Source organism: Pongo pygmaeus, chromosome 19, assembly GCF_028885625.2.
Source record: "Pongo pygmaeus isolate AG05252 chromosome 19, NHGRI_mPonPyg2-v2.0_pri, whole genome shotgun sequence".
In the NCBI taxonomy this organism is placed as follows: Eukaryota; Metazoa; Chordata; class Mammalia; order Primates; family Hominidae; genus Pongo; species Pongo pygmaeus.
Window position 1 is genome coordinate 78,574,462 of NC_072392.2, and position 12,393 is coordinate 78,586,854.

General features: G+C 47.6%; 1 protein-coding gene across 10 annotated transcripts in view; it reads right to left on the reverse strand.

Moving 5' to 3' along the window:
* PLEKHM1 (pleckstrin homology and RUN domain containing M1) overlaps positions 1 to 12,393 on the reverse strand; it is a 57,916-nt gene that overhangs the window by 20,103 nt on the left and 25,420 nt on the right. For all 10 annotated transcript variants that reach the window (XM_054457452.2, XM_054457453.2, XM_054457450.2 and 7 more), the window contains 2 exons: positions 11,943 to 12,327; positions 1,964 to 2,234 (listed from right to left, as the gene is read on the reverse strand). In XM_054457452.2, coding sequence (XP_054313427.2) covers positions 1,964 to 2,234; positions 11,943 to 12,327 — 656 coding nt within the window. The remainder of the gene's footprint in view (positions 1 to 1,963; positions 2,235 to 11,942; positions 12,328 to 12,393) is intronic.

Sequence of the window (12,393 nt, forward strand, 5' to 3'; positions counted from 1 at the left end):
CACACTATGCTTACTTGTTAATTTTATTTCCCGTCTCCTCTACTAGAATCTAAATCCCATGAAGACAGAGACACTGCTTTGCTTCCTGCTATGTCCCCAGCACTTAGAACAGTGCCTGGCACATCACAGAGGCTCAATAATATTTGCTGAATGAATGAGCAGGTGAGTGCCTATGTATCACATGTTGCCCAAAGCTCCCTGCTCCCTGGGGTGTGACAACAACCAGGGTGTCCAAAGGACACACAATTCTCTCTCTGCCAGCCTGGAATAGCCTTGGAGATTTCACACTATTGTATAGGGGCTCCCTGCCCCTCAAGAAACCTGATGGCCTAGACCTGAAGCACAGCTTCGCTGGCAGGTTTAGAGACCACAGCCATCACACGGGCCGACAGACAAACCTAACAGAAGCCAGACCAGAGACTGGGCTCTACCCACACAACCCATGCCAGGGCTACCCACAGCAAGGCCCCCTGAGCTGGGCAGGATTCTCTGCCGGGTCACTGCAAACAGAAAATGAGGAGAGAAAGAGACCAATTCTAGAGCATACTTTTTTTGTTTGTTTTGAAGAGGAAATCCATCATGAGGGTTACCGAAAAATTTGGTTATGGTTATTTAAGGCTTTCTGTAATTTCACAGGGTGTGGAGATCAAGCTGACCTTGCTGTAAAAAGCACTGGGGAAGTCGGGTGTGGTGGCTCACACCTGTAATCCGAGCACTTTGGGAGGTCAAGGTGGGTGGATCACATGAGGCCAAGAGTTCAGACCAGCGTGGCCAACATGGCAAAATCCTATCTCCACTGGAAATACAAGAATCACCTGGGTGTGGCAGTGCATGTCTGTAATCCCAGCTCCTGGGGAGACTGAGGCACTTGAGCTGGGAGGCAAAGGCTGCAGTGAGCTGAGATCATACCACTGTACTCCAGCCTGGGTGACAGAGCAAGACTCTGTCTCAGAAAAAAAAAAAAAAAAAAAAGAAGCAGCACTGGAGGACCTTAAACAAATAGCAGATCCTCCAGCCTGGCCAACACAGCAAAACACCATCTTTATTAAAAATGCAAAAATTGGCCGGGCACGGTGGCTCATGCCTGTAATCCCAGCACTTTAGGAGGCCGAGGCGGGTGGATCACCGGAGGTCGGGAGTTGGAGACCAGCCTAACCAATTTGGAGAAACCCCGTCTCTACTAAAAATACAAAATGAGCCAGGCATGGTGGCTCATGCCTGTAATCCCAACTACTCGGGTGGCTAAAGCAGAAGAATTGCTTGAACCCGGGAGGCGGAGGTTGTGGTGAGCTGAGATCACATGATTGCACTCCAGCCTGGGCAACAAGAGGGAAACTCCACCTCAAAAAAAAAAAAAAAAAAAGCAAAAATTAGCCAGGTGTGATGGCAGGTGCCTGTAATCCCAGCTATTTGGGAGGCTGAGACAGGAGATTTGCTTGAACCCAGGAGGCTGAGGTTGCAGTGAGCAGAGATCATGCCACGGCACTCCAGCCTGGGCGATAAAGGGAGACTCCATCTCAAAACAAACAAACAAACAAACAAAACAAATAGCAGATTTGATCAAGCTCCCCAGAGCTGTTACATAAACCAACTACTGAGGGTAAACACGTTTGGAAGGACCATTTAAAACACCTGGGGCTTCATGGGGCCAGATGTGCTCTGAGCTACAGGTGGAATCAAGAGTTTTCTATAATCATAAATTGCATAGTTTTCAGGGAAAATATTTTCCTATTTGACTGGTGAAACAGTATTTTTGTCCTCTGTAGGCAGTTCTGAGACAATATACTACTTTTCCTGAAATGCTTCCCTGAATGAACATATGATGGCATTCTGGAATGAGGTTTTATAACACTTGTGGGAACACACTACCCCTTTAGCAATGGAAAACAGAACTTCAGAGCTGCCTTCTGAAAGGCCTGGTCCCTGCAGATGGGACCCACCTGGGACCCTCCTGGTCACCTACCCATCTGCCTCCGGTGTACCACCCGGAAGCTCTTATGCCCCTGGGATGGGGCTGCCTGGGCTTGCCTTCTTCCTGGGGAAGGTACACATGCTTGGTCTAACGCCCCTAGGGAGCAGTTTTTTCTTGGTCCTTGAGAAAAACGCCTGTGGAGACCAGGCCTTGACTCTGGAGTCCCCCTGGAAGAAGCTATTGGGTGGTCTGAAGCACTCTCCAGGGGTTGCTCGTGGGAAGGCCGGTAGAAGTCATCTTCTGAGATCCAGCTCTTGTTTTTCTGTTGGGAAAGAAGACAACAGTTGTTTGTTTTAAAGTTTTTTTTGTTTTTTTGTTTTGAGGTGGAGTCTCGCTCTGTTGCCCAGGCTGGAGTGCAATCGCACAACCTCAGCCCACTGCAACCTCTGACTCCTGGGTTCAAGCGATTCTCCTGCCTCAGTCTCCTGAGTAGCTGGGATTACAGGCGCCCACCACCATGCCCAGCTAATTTTTGTATTTTTAGTAGAGACGGGGTTTCACCATCTTGGCCAGGCTGGTCTAGAACTCCTGACTTCAGGTGAGCCACCTGCCTCGGCCTCCCAAAGTGTTGGGATTACAGGTGTGAGCCACTGTGCCCAGCTTGAAGTTTTTGTTTTTTTTTTAAGTCTTTATCTAGATATGGCTCATATATCATAAAATTAACCCACTTAAAGTATGTAATTCGGCCAGCCATGGTGGCTCACACCTCTAATCCCAGCACTTTGAGAGGATCACCTGAGCCCAGGAGTTTGAGACCAACCTGGGCAACACAGTGAGAACCCATCTCTACAAAAAATAACTAGCTGGGTGTGATGGCACACACCTGTAGTCTCAGCTACTGAGGAGGCCGAAGCGGGAGAATCACTTGAGCCGGGGAGGTCAAGACTGCACTGAGCTGTGATCGCGCCACTGCCCTCCAGCCTGGTTGCAGCCTAGGCAACAGAATGAGACCCCATCCCTAAAAAAATAAATAAATAAAGTGTCCAATTCAATCATTTTGGCTTAGTCACAGAGTTGGGCAATTGTCGCCACCATCTAAGTTTAGCAAATTTTCCTCACCCAAAAAGGAAAACCCACACCCATTAGCCGTCATCCCCATTTCCCCTGGCCACTCTCAACTCTAGGCACCTACTTATCTACTTTCAGTCCCTACACACCTGCCTGTTCTGGACATCTCATATAGATGGAACCATACAATACGTGACCTTTTGTGCCTGGCTTCTTTCTCTTAGTGGAAGGTTTTCAAGGTGCATCCATGTTATATAAACATGTTTAAGTGTTCATTCCTTTTTATTGCCAAATAATATTCCATTGTCTCGATCCACCACATTTGGCTTATCCACTCCTCAGCTGATGGACATTTGGGTTGTTTCTACTTTTTGTCTATTATGAATAGTGCTGCTATGATCACTTATACACAAGTTTTTGTGTAGACATGTTTCATTGTCTTGGGTATATACTTAGGAGTAGACTTGCTGGGTCATGTGTAACTCTATGTTTCCCTTCTTGAGGAACCACCAAGCTGTTTTCCAAAGTGGCTGCACCATTTTATATTCCCACCAGCAATGTACGAGGGTTCCAATTTCTCTCCTTGGGAAATCTATCCAAATCCATTGGAATCTACTCAAATCCATTGTCTGTCTTAAAATGGGGCTTTTTGTTGCTGAGTTGTGTTGTGGGTTGAATTGTGACCCCCCCCCACCAAAAGGACATGTTGAAACCCTACCCCGCAGTACCTCAGAATGTGACCTTTTTTGGAAATAGAGTCTTTGCAGAAGTAATTAGTGAAGATGAGGTCATGCTGGAGTAGAATGGGCTGTTCATCCAGTATGACTGATGTCCTTATAAGAGGAGGAGAAAAGATACACAAAGAGAGGAGAACACCAAGTAAAGACAGAGATACAGAGGAAGAACATGTGTGACAGCAGAGGGGAGACTGGAGTGACATGTCTACAAGCCAAGGAATGCAAACGAGCACCTGTAACGCCAAAACCCAGGAGAAAGGCGGGAACAGATTCTTCCTTAGATTCTCCAGAAGGAGCCTCCAGAACTATCAGAGAATAAATATCAGTTTTGTTTTGTTTTTGAGACAGAACCTCACTCTGTCACCCAGGCTGGAGTGCAATGGTTGCAATCTAAGCTCACTGCAACCCCCGCCTCCCAGGTTCAAGCAATTCTGCTGCCTCGGCCTCCCGAGTAGCTGGGATTACAGATGCTTGCCACCACGCCTGGCTAATTTTTGTATTTCTAGTAGAGACAAAACCTTGTCGGCCAGGCTGGTCTTGAACTCCTGACCTCAGGTGACCCACTTGCCTCAGCCTTCCAAAGTGCTGGGATTACAGGCGTGAGCCACTGTGCCTGGCCTATTTTGTTTTGTTTTGAGGCAAGGTCTCGCTCTTTGCCCAGGCTGGAGTACAGTGGCACAATCAGGGCTCATTGCAGCCTCGACTGCCCAGGCTCAAGCAATCCTCCTGCTTTAGCCCCACTGAATAGCTGAGACTACAGGCATGCACCAGCACGCCCAGCAAATTTTTTATATTTTTAGTAGAGATGGGGTTTCACCATGTTGGCCAGGCTGGTCTTGAACTCCTGGACTCAAGTGATCCGCCCACCTTTGCCTCCCAAAGTGCTGAGGTCACAGGCATGAGCCACCTGCCCAGCAATGTCTGTTTTTGTTTTTTGTTTTGTTGTTGTTGTTATTGTTGTTGAGACACAGTCTTGCTCTGTCGCCCAGGCTGGAGTGCAGTGGCACAATCCTGGCTCACTGCAAGCTCCGCCTCCTGGGTTCACGCCATTCTCCTGCCTCAGCCTCCTGAGTAGCTGGGACTATAGGTGCCTGCCACTATGCACTGCTAATTTTGTTTTGTATTTTTAGTAGAGACGATGTTTCACCATGTTAGCCAGGATGGTCTCGATCTCCTGACCTCATGATCCACCCGCCTCGGCCTCCCAAAGTGCTGGGATTACAGGCATGAGCGATAGCGCCCAGCCAATGTCTGTTGTTTTAAACCATCCTGTGTATGGTACTTTGTTATGGCGGCCCTAGGAACTAATTCAAGTTGTAAGGTGCTTTATATATTCTGAATATGAGACCCTTATCAGATTTATGATTTGCAAATAATTTCTCCCATTCTGTGAGGTGTCTTTTCATTTTCCAGATGGTGTGCCCTCTGGAGCACATAAGTTGTTAGTTTTGATAAAGTCTAGTTTATCTATTTTTGTTGTTGTTTTTGTGCTTCTGGTGTTGTATCTTAAAAAACCATTGCCTAAGTCAGTATCACAAAGATTTACTTCTGTGTTTTCTGCCAAGAGCTGTATAGTTTTAGCTCTTACATTTAGGTTTCTGATCCATTTTGAGTTAGTTTTTGTGTAAGGTGTAAGGAAGGGGTGTTATTATTTTGCATGTGGGTATTCAGCTGTCCCAGCATGTAGGGTTTCTCAGTCCTGCTTTTGGGTTTGAGATGAGGGAGTCCTGACGAGCAGGCCTCAGGGTCCTCATTGGCCGCCTCTCTCTCTGCCGCCCGCTTCTGTGCAGGCCCCTGCGACCCCAGGCAGCCAGGCCCTGCCCCTTCCCTTCATTGTTCTCTTTTGAATCTGAAGCTGCTCACTGGCTGGGGAAGATGGGATTGCGGGGAGCATCTGGGGTGAGTGGGCTTGTGGGAATGGATTCTGGTTCCTTTTCTCCAGTATTTCAAGTCCTCCCTGGCATTCTGTGCCTCAACGTGGAAGGGCAGAGGCAAGGAAGCTGGCTGGGCCACTCTAAGTGGCTGTGTACACAGAGGAAATGAGTCACACAAGCAGTGGGACCAGCCCCGCTGTTTTGTTAAGTGCCACTAACCTCACCCTGACATCGCTATTTCCAGTCCCTGAATCAAGACTGCACTCCCTGCTTTGTAAACAGGGAAGGGTTGGTTTGGACAGTTGGATCCATTCAGATGCTACACGACTCCTCAAGCCAAGGGTGGCAAGTTCTGACTCAGGTGACTTGGGGGGTGGCTCACAGAACTAGGTCCCCAGAGACTCCTCCATGGGGCCTTCAGAATTGGCAGGTGCTTCCCCCTGCCAGTGACAGATGATGTGTCAGTCAGGGCAGCCACTGGGGACCATCCACAACACTAGATTCTGAGCAAAGCCTGCCTAGGTCATCAAGACCTGGGGGACCTCCCTGAGGAAAATGGGTGGAAGAAACAGCTCCCCGGCAACCATGTGGCTGTCCTGGCAGCCTCACATATACCTGGGAAGTTATGTGATCTCCAGCGCCTGGTGGGAGAGGGCACTGTCCCTGAAGACTCAGCTCAGAAGACATCCATCACCTCTGCCTGGAAGCTTCTCTCACCCTTCAGCCTCCACCCCTTCCCACCCCCTAGCTGGGTTAGGGCCCCTACTGGGATCCCACAATATTCTGTGCTTACCCTCATTCTAGCATCTATAAGGCTGTTTGGAATGGTTTTCTTGATATCTCCAGCAAGTGCCTGCCCCAGAGTCATACAAGATGAGGGAATAAATCATGAACATCCCAATGTCTTTAACATAAAATCACAAAGGTGGGTCAAGTGGACTGGAAGGAAGGAGACAAATGTAAATTTTAAGATTATGGACATTCAGAATGGGCGTGATGGATCATGCCTGTAATCCCAGCACTTTGGGAGGCCGAGGCAGGAAAATTGCTTGAGGCCAGAAGTTTGAGACCAGCTTGGCCAACATGGAGAAACCCCGTCTCTACTAAAAATACAAAAATTAGCTGGACGTGGTGGTGCATGCCTGTAATCTCAGCTACTCAGGAGGCTGAGGCACAAGAATTGCTTGAGCCTTGGAGGCAGAGGTTGCAGTGAGCCGAGATGGATGGAGCTATTGCACTCCAACCTGGGCAACAGCACAAGAATCTGTCTCAAAAAAAAAAAAAAAGTTTATGGACATTCACTGGGGAGGAATTCTCTCTCCTTTGAGGGAAGAGACTACTAGGAAATGTTCAGACACAGTCCATTGAGCACAGCTGCCAGAAAATGAAACTAGGGAACATCTTTTACTCTCTTAAGCAACTGGGAAAAAACAGTGGAAATGCAGGTTCCTCAGAGCTTCTGCACATGGGCCTGGACAGAGCTCTGAGGCTGTGTGCCCCTGGCCCCAGGCAGGTGGGGAGCAGGGAGAGGGTGTGAGAGAGAGTGCACGCATGAACAGCACTGTTTCTCTCTTCTCTCCTTTTTTTCTTTTAGAGATGGAGTCTTACTCTGTCGCCCAGGCTGGGTCGCAGTAGAGTGATCTCAGCTCACTGCAACCTTTGCCTCCCAGGTTCAAGTGATTCTCCTGCCTCAGCCTCCTGAGTAGCCGGGATAACAGGCTCACGCCATCATGCCTGGCTAATTTTTGTATTTTTAGTACAGACGGGGTTTCACCATATTGGTCAGGCTGGTCTCAAACTCCCGACTTCAGGTGATCTGCCTGCCTCGGCCTCCCAAAGTGCTGGGATTACAGGCGTGAGCCACTGCACCCGGCCCCCTTCTCTCCTTTTTTCCCACCACCTTCCGACAACCTGCTCACTCAGGGTCCATGTCTGGCCAGCACCCTGCCCTTTAACAGTGGAGAGAAACCATCACCGACTAAGGATCTATACCAGAGCTGCAACTGCCACCAGGGACCCAAGACAGAGAAATGCCACCTTGCGTTACTAAAGGGCTCATGATGCCATATACAACAGCTGAATCCCCGAGAGAAGTGTGGCTGAGGAGTGAGACAAAGGTCTCTGGGACACTTTCAGAAGGATGAGACTTTGTCCAGCCTGTCCTCATTATGCCAGGCAAAGGAACTGCCTGTACTCATAACTGTGGAAGAGGAACCACATACCATGGGAAGATGGTCCATGGGGACGGTGATTAAGAGCAAGTCCTAGAACTCACACTGCCTTTTGGGAGTTAAACTGAAACGAAACCACAACCCCCAGATCCCAGACATGCGTCACCCTTGAGAGACCCCTATTTCCTGCACCTCTCCTTCCCAGTGCTTAGCACAAGTGTAATTATGATGTGGATAATCATTTGTCTAATTTAATGTCTGTCCCCAAAGGGCCTTTGTCTGTCCTGTTGTATCACTCTACCCCTAGCACCTAACATGGTGCTTGGCTTATGGTAGGTGCTTTGGGTTCAATGAATTAAAAATAAATGTTTTTAAAAGAAAGACTGAATGGGTCTCTACACTATAAAACTTGACAGTGACCCCAACATCTCTCCTAAAATAACATCAAATAAAAAGCACGTGGCTAACTGATAGAAGTATAGATAGATGAGGACCACAGGGGCAGACATGCAGGGCACAGCCTGGCACTGTCCACAGGCCAGGAGCCCAGCAGGCCCACATGAGCTGGCAGGCTATTCAGTGGCACCTGGTAACTATCTACTGAATAAGCAGTGAATGAATCCACAACTTCCCTGTGAGACAGACACAGGACGGGGGCAGGATCCGAGATTCTCACATCAGACTCAGCACCAAGCACTTAGATGTCACATTCCCTAAGCAACCTTCCAGCAATCAGAGTCCCCTGTAGCTGGCACAGAGGCAGAGCCTGCCATGATCACACCAACCTGACCACCGTGTCCACTTGATGGTACACTTCAATGACACGCTTTGGCCTCCCAAATTGCTAGGATTAGAGGCGTGAACTATCACGCCCAGCCTGAATGTCCACAATCTTAAATTTCACATTTGTCTCCTTCCTTCCAGTCCCCTTGACTTATCTTTGTTATTTTATATTAAAGACATTGGGATGGTCATGATTTATTCACACATCTTGTATGATTCTGGGCCAGGTACTTGCTGGAGATACCAAGAAAAACAACCATTCCAAACAGCCTTATAGCTAGGATGGGGGAACAAAATAAACTTAGGAACTGGCATCTCAAGAGTCTCTTGGGAGTTCAAGAACTATTCATCAATGCCTACTTTCTCCCAGGTACAGTGCTTGGTGCTGACAATACAGAAGTGAACAGGCCTGGTGCTCTGTATCATAGAGCTAATATTCTAGTAAGGAAGACAGAAAATAAACAAGGAGACAAAGAGATAATATACTGTAATTGCACATAGTGATGAGTGTTATAAGTGAAGTCAAGCAGATGAATGGGACAGAGTCACTGGGGATGGTGCTTTTGAGCTATGGGGGTCCAGTCAGGGAAGGCTGAGACAACAAAGAAGTGAGTCGAGAAGGAACAGCAAATGTAAAACCCTGAGGCTGGGCTGGGCACGGTGGCTCATGCCCGTAATCCCAGCACTTTGGGAGGCCAAAGTGGGCAGATCACTTGAGGCCAGGAGTTTGAGACCAGCCTGGCCAACATGGTGAAACCCCGTCTCTACTAAAAATACAAAAATTAGCTGGGCGTGGTGGTAGGCATCTGTAATCCCAGCTACTCGGGAGGCTGAGGCATGAGAATCAGTTGAACCTAGGAGGCGGAGGTTTCAGTGAGCTGAGATTGCACCACTATACTTCAGCCTGGGTGACAGAGTGAGACTCTGCCTCAGAAAAATTTTTTTTTAAAAGAAGCCTGATGTTGGAAGGAGTTCGCTTGGACTACAGAGCTGCAAGGATGCCGGTGGGTCAGAGCTTAGTGAGCAAAGATGCTATTCTGTCCCATCAGCTTTGAGGCCCTGGCAAGATAAGATGCCTGAGCCTGTAAAGCAGAAGCTAGACCTTGGGCAGGAGTGAACTCAACATGGTTAGTGCCACTCTGGAGTCCTGTGGGGCACACAGCCTGCATCCCCAGCAGACGTCACTCTGCCTCCAGCTCGAGGAAGGGGCTGCAGAGCTTTCCTCTTCAGCCTTCAGCTTGAGTTGGGAGGTGCACAGTCACAACCTTCAGGGTCCTAGAGCATTCATTTTCAGGAAGTAAATCTTCAGGATGTACTGAAGCATCTTCAGAACAGCAAATTCGAAGACTGACCCACACTGACAGTTTTGTGATTTACATGGTCATATTCAAGAAACAGACCAAGGCCAATCAGATATCCATATGGAAAAATATGAGGTTTGACTTCTAACACCACACACAAAAATTAATCCCAGAAAGATCATAAACCTAACTGTGAAAGATAAATCACTAAAGCTTCTAGAAGATAATATAGGCAAATACCTTCAGATCCTTGGGGGAGATGAATATCTCTTAAATGGGACAAAAACCAAGCAAACCATAAACAAAAAGACTGATAAACTGCACATCATTAAAAGAATCTCTGTTCAATAAAAATACCATTAGGAGGTTTAAAAGTCAAGCTCTATAGACTAGAAAAAGATACTTGATATATATACTGTTTTTGTCCAATAAAAGACTTATATATATAATATATAAAGAGCTCCTACAAATCAACACATACACATACAACTCAATTTAAGACCGGAATGACAACTTGGACAGACATTCTATAAAAGAGGATTGACTGGCCAATAAGCAAATGAAAAGGTATCATCTTTAGTCATCAAGGATATGAAAATTAAAACCACTACACATCTAGCAGAGTGGCTAAAATTAAAAAGATTGGTAACACCATTGGCCAGGATAACGAGCAACTAGAATGCTCATTTGTTGCCAATATGAGTATAAATTAGCACAAACACTTTAGACAACTGTTTGGTGGTGGTATCTATTAAAGCTAAACATAAGCCACCCAAGGACCTAGCAATTCCATTCCCAGGTATATATACCCACAGAAATAAGCACCGAGGTTCTCCAAAAGCATGTACGAGAATGTTCGCTACAGCTTTCTTCATAATAGTCAAAACCTGGAAACAACCCAAATGTCCATTAACAGGAGAATGGATAATAGGTTGTGATATATTTTTACAATGGAATACTGCAGAACAATGGAAAAGAATGAACTACAGCCTCATGCTATATGTACAGCCACACACCACCATGCCCAGCTAATTTCTGTATTTTTTGTACAGATGGGGTCTCACTTTGTTGCCCAGGTTGGTCTCCAACTCCTGGGCTCAAGCAATCCTCCCTCTTGGCCTCCCAAAGTGCTGGGGTTACAGGTGTGAGCCACCATGCCCAGCCCCCAAATATTTTCATTTTAACTTGTAATCCATAAAAATGAGATTTTCTATTCTTTCATCATACTAAGTTGTTGAAATCCAGCGCTTATTTCACATGGCACATCTCCATTTGGACTTGCCACATTTTAAGTGTTCAACAGCCACACGTGGCTTGTAGCTGCCATATTAGACAGCACAGCTCTAAAACCTGGGTCATGTTGCAAAGTGAGTATGTTCAAGGCCTAGTATTTTCTAAAAATATTAATTTAATAGGCTGAGTGCACTGGCTCATGCCTGTAATCCCAGCACTTCAGGAGGCCGAGGCAAGAAGATCGAGACCAGCCTGGCCAACATGGTGAAACCCCATCTCTACTAAAAATACAAAAATTAGCCGGGCATGGAGGTGGGCACCTGTAATCCCAGCTACTCGGGAGGCTGAGGCAGGAGAATTGCTTGAACCCGGAAGGCGAAGGTGGCAGTGAGCAGAGATTGTGCCACTGCACTCCAGCCTGGGCAACACAGCAAGACTCCATCTGAAAAAAATACCAAAAACCAAAAATCAAAAAATATTAATTTAATAATAACAAGTACTAAGGAGGAAATGAAGGTTCAGAGAGCTGAAGTGACTTGCCCAAGGCCTTATGCTGGTGAGTGGTAGTGGTTAAAGAGCTGAGACTGCGGTCAGATGAGAACGACCTTCACAAAGTGACATGAAAATGACAGGAGATACACACGGGAAGTGATCAGCACAGTGCCAGGCTTATATCTACAGCTCACATGCCAAGAAACATGAGCCCCATCATCATGATGCTATTAACACTATCACTATGCAGGGAGAGGAAGGCTAACAGGGAGAAGGCAGAGACCACTCAGGGTAACCCTGTGTCAGCTGGGGAAACCCTGTGTCAGCTGACATTTCCCAAGACTGCCCCCTGAACGGCTTGCACCACTCACCGGACTGGTGGGTGAGGAAACTACCAGCTTCAGACCAGCTCCGTCAAGAGCCCGGGCCTTCTGCAGGCCATTCCCTTGGCCCATTTCTCTGGCTGTCGCGCTGACAGTACTAGAAGGCTGCTGGCCTGAGGTGCTCTCTACAGGCTGCTGTAAGTCCAGGGCGCTGGGCGCCCAGGGATGCGGCTCCTGCACGTGGACACCATCTTGAGTTCCAGAGGCTGCCTGGGCAGGAAGGGGCTCTGCAGGTGCCTCACAGTGCAGGTGTGTGCTGGTGTTGAGGCCATGGAGGGACAGCGAGGCCTGTGGTGTGGGGATCTCCATTTCTTGGCTCAGTCCGTTGGTTGGCACAGAGTTTACCTGGGCTTTGCTGAATTCCAACAATACCCTAGAAGTTTTAAACAAAGAAACCTGTGTGACAGGTTGTCTGCGATAATGCGCAAGGCAACTGGGG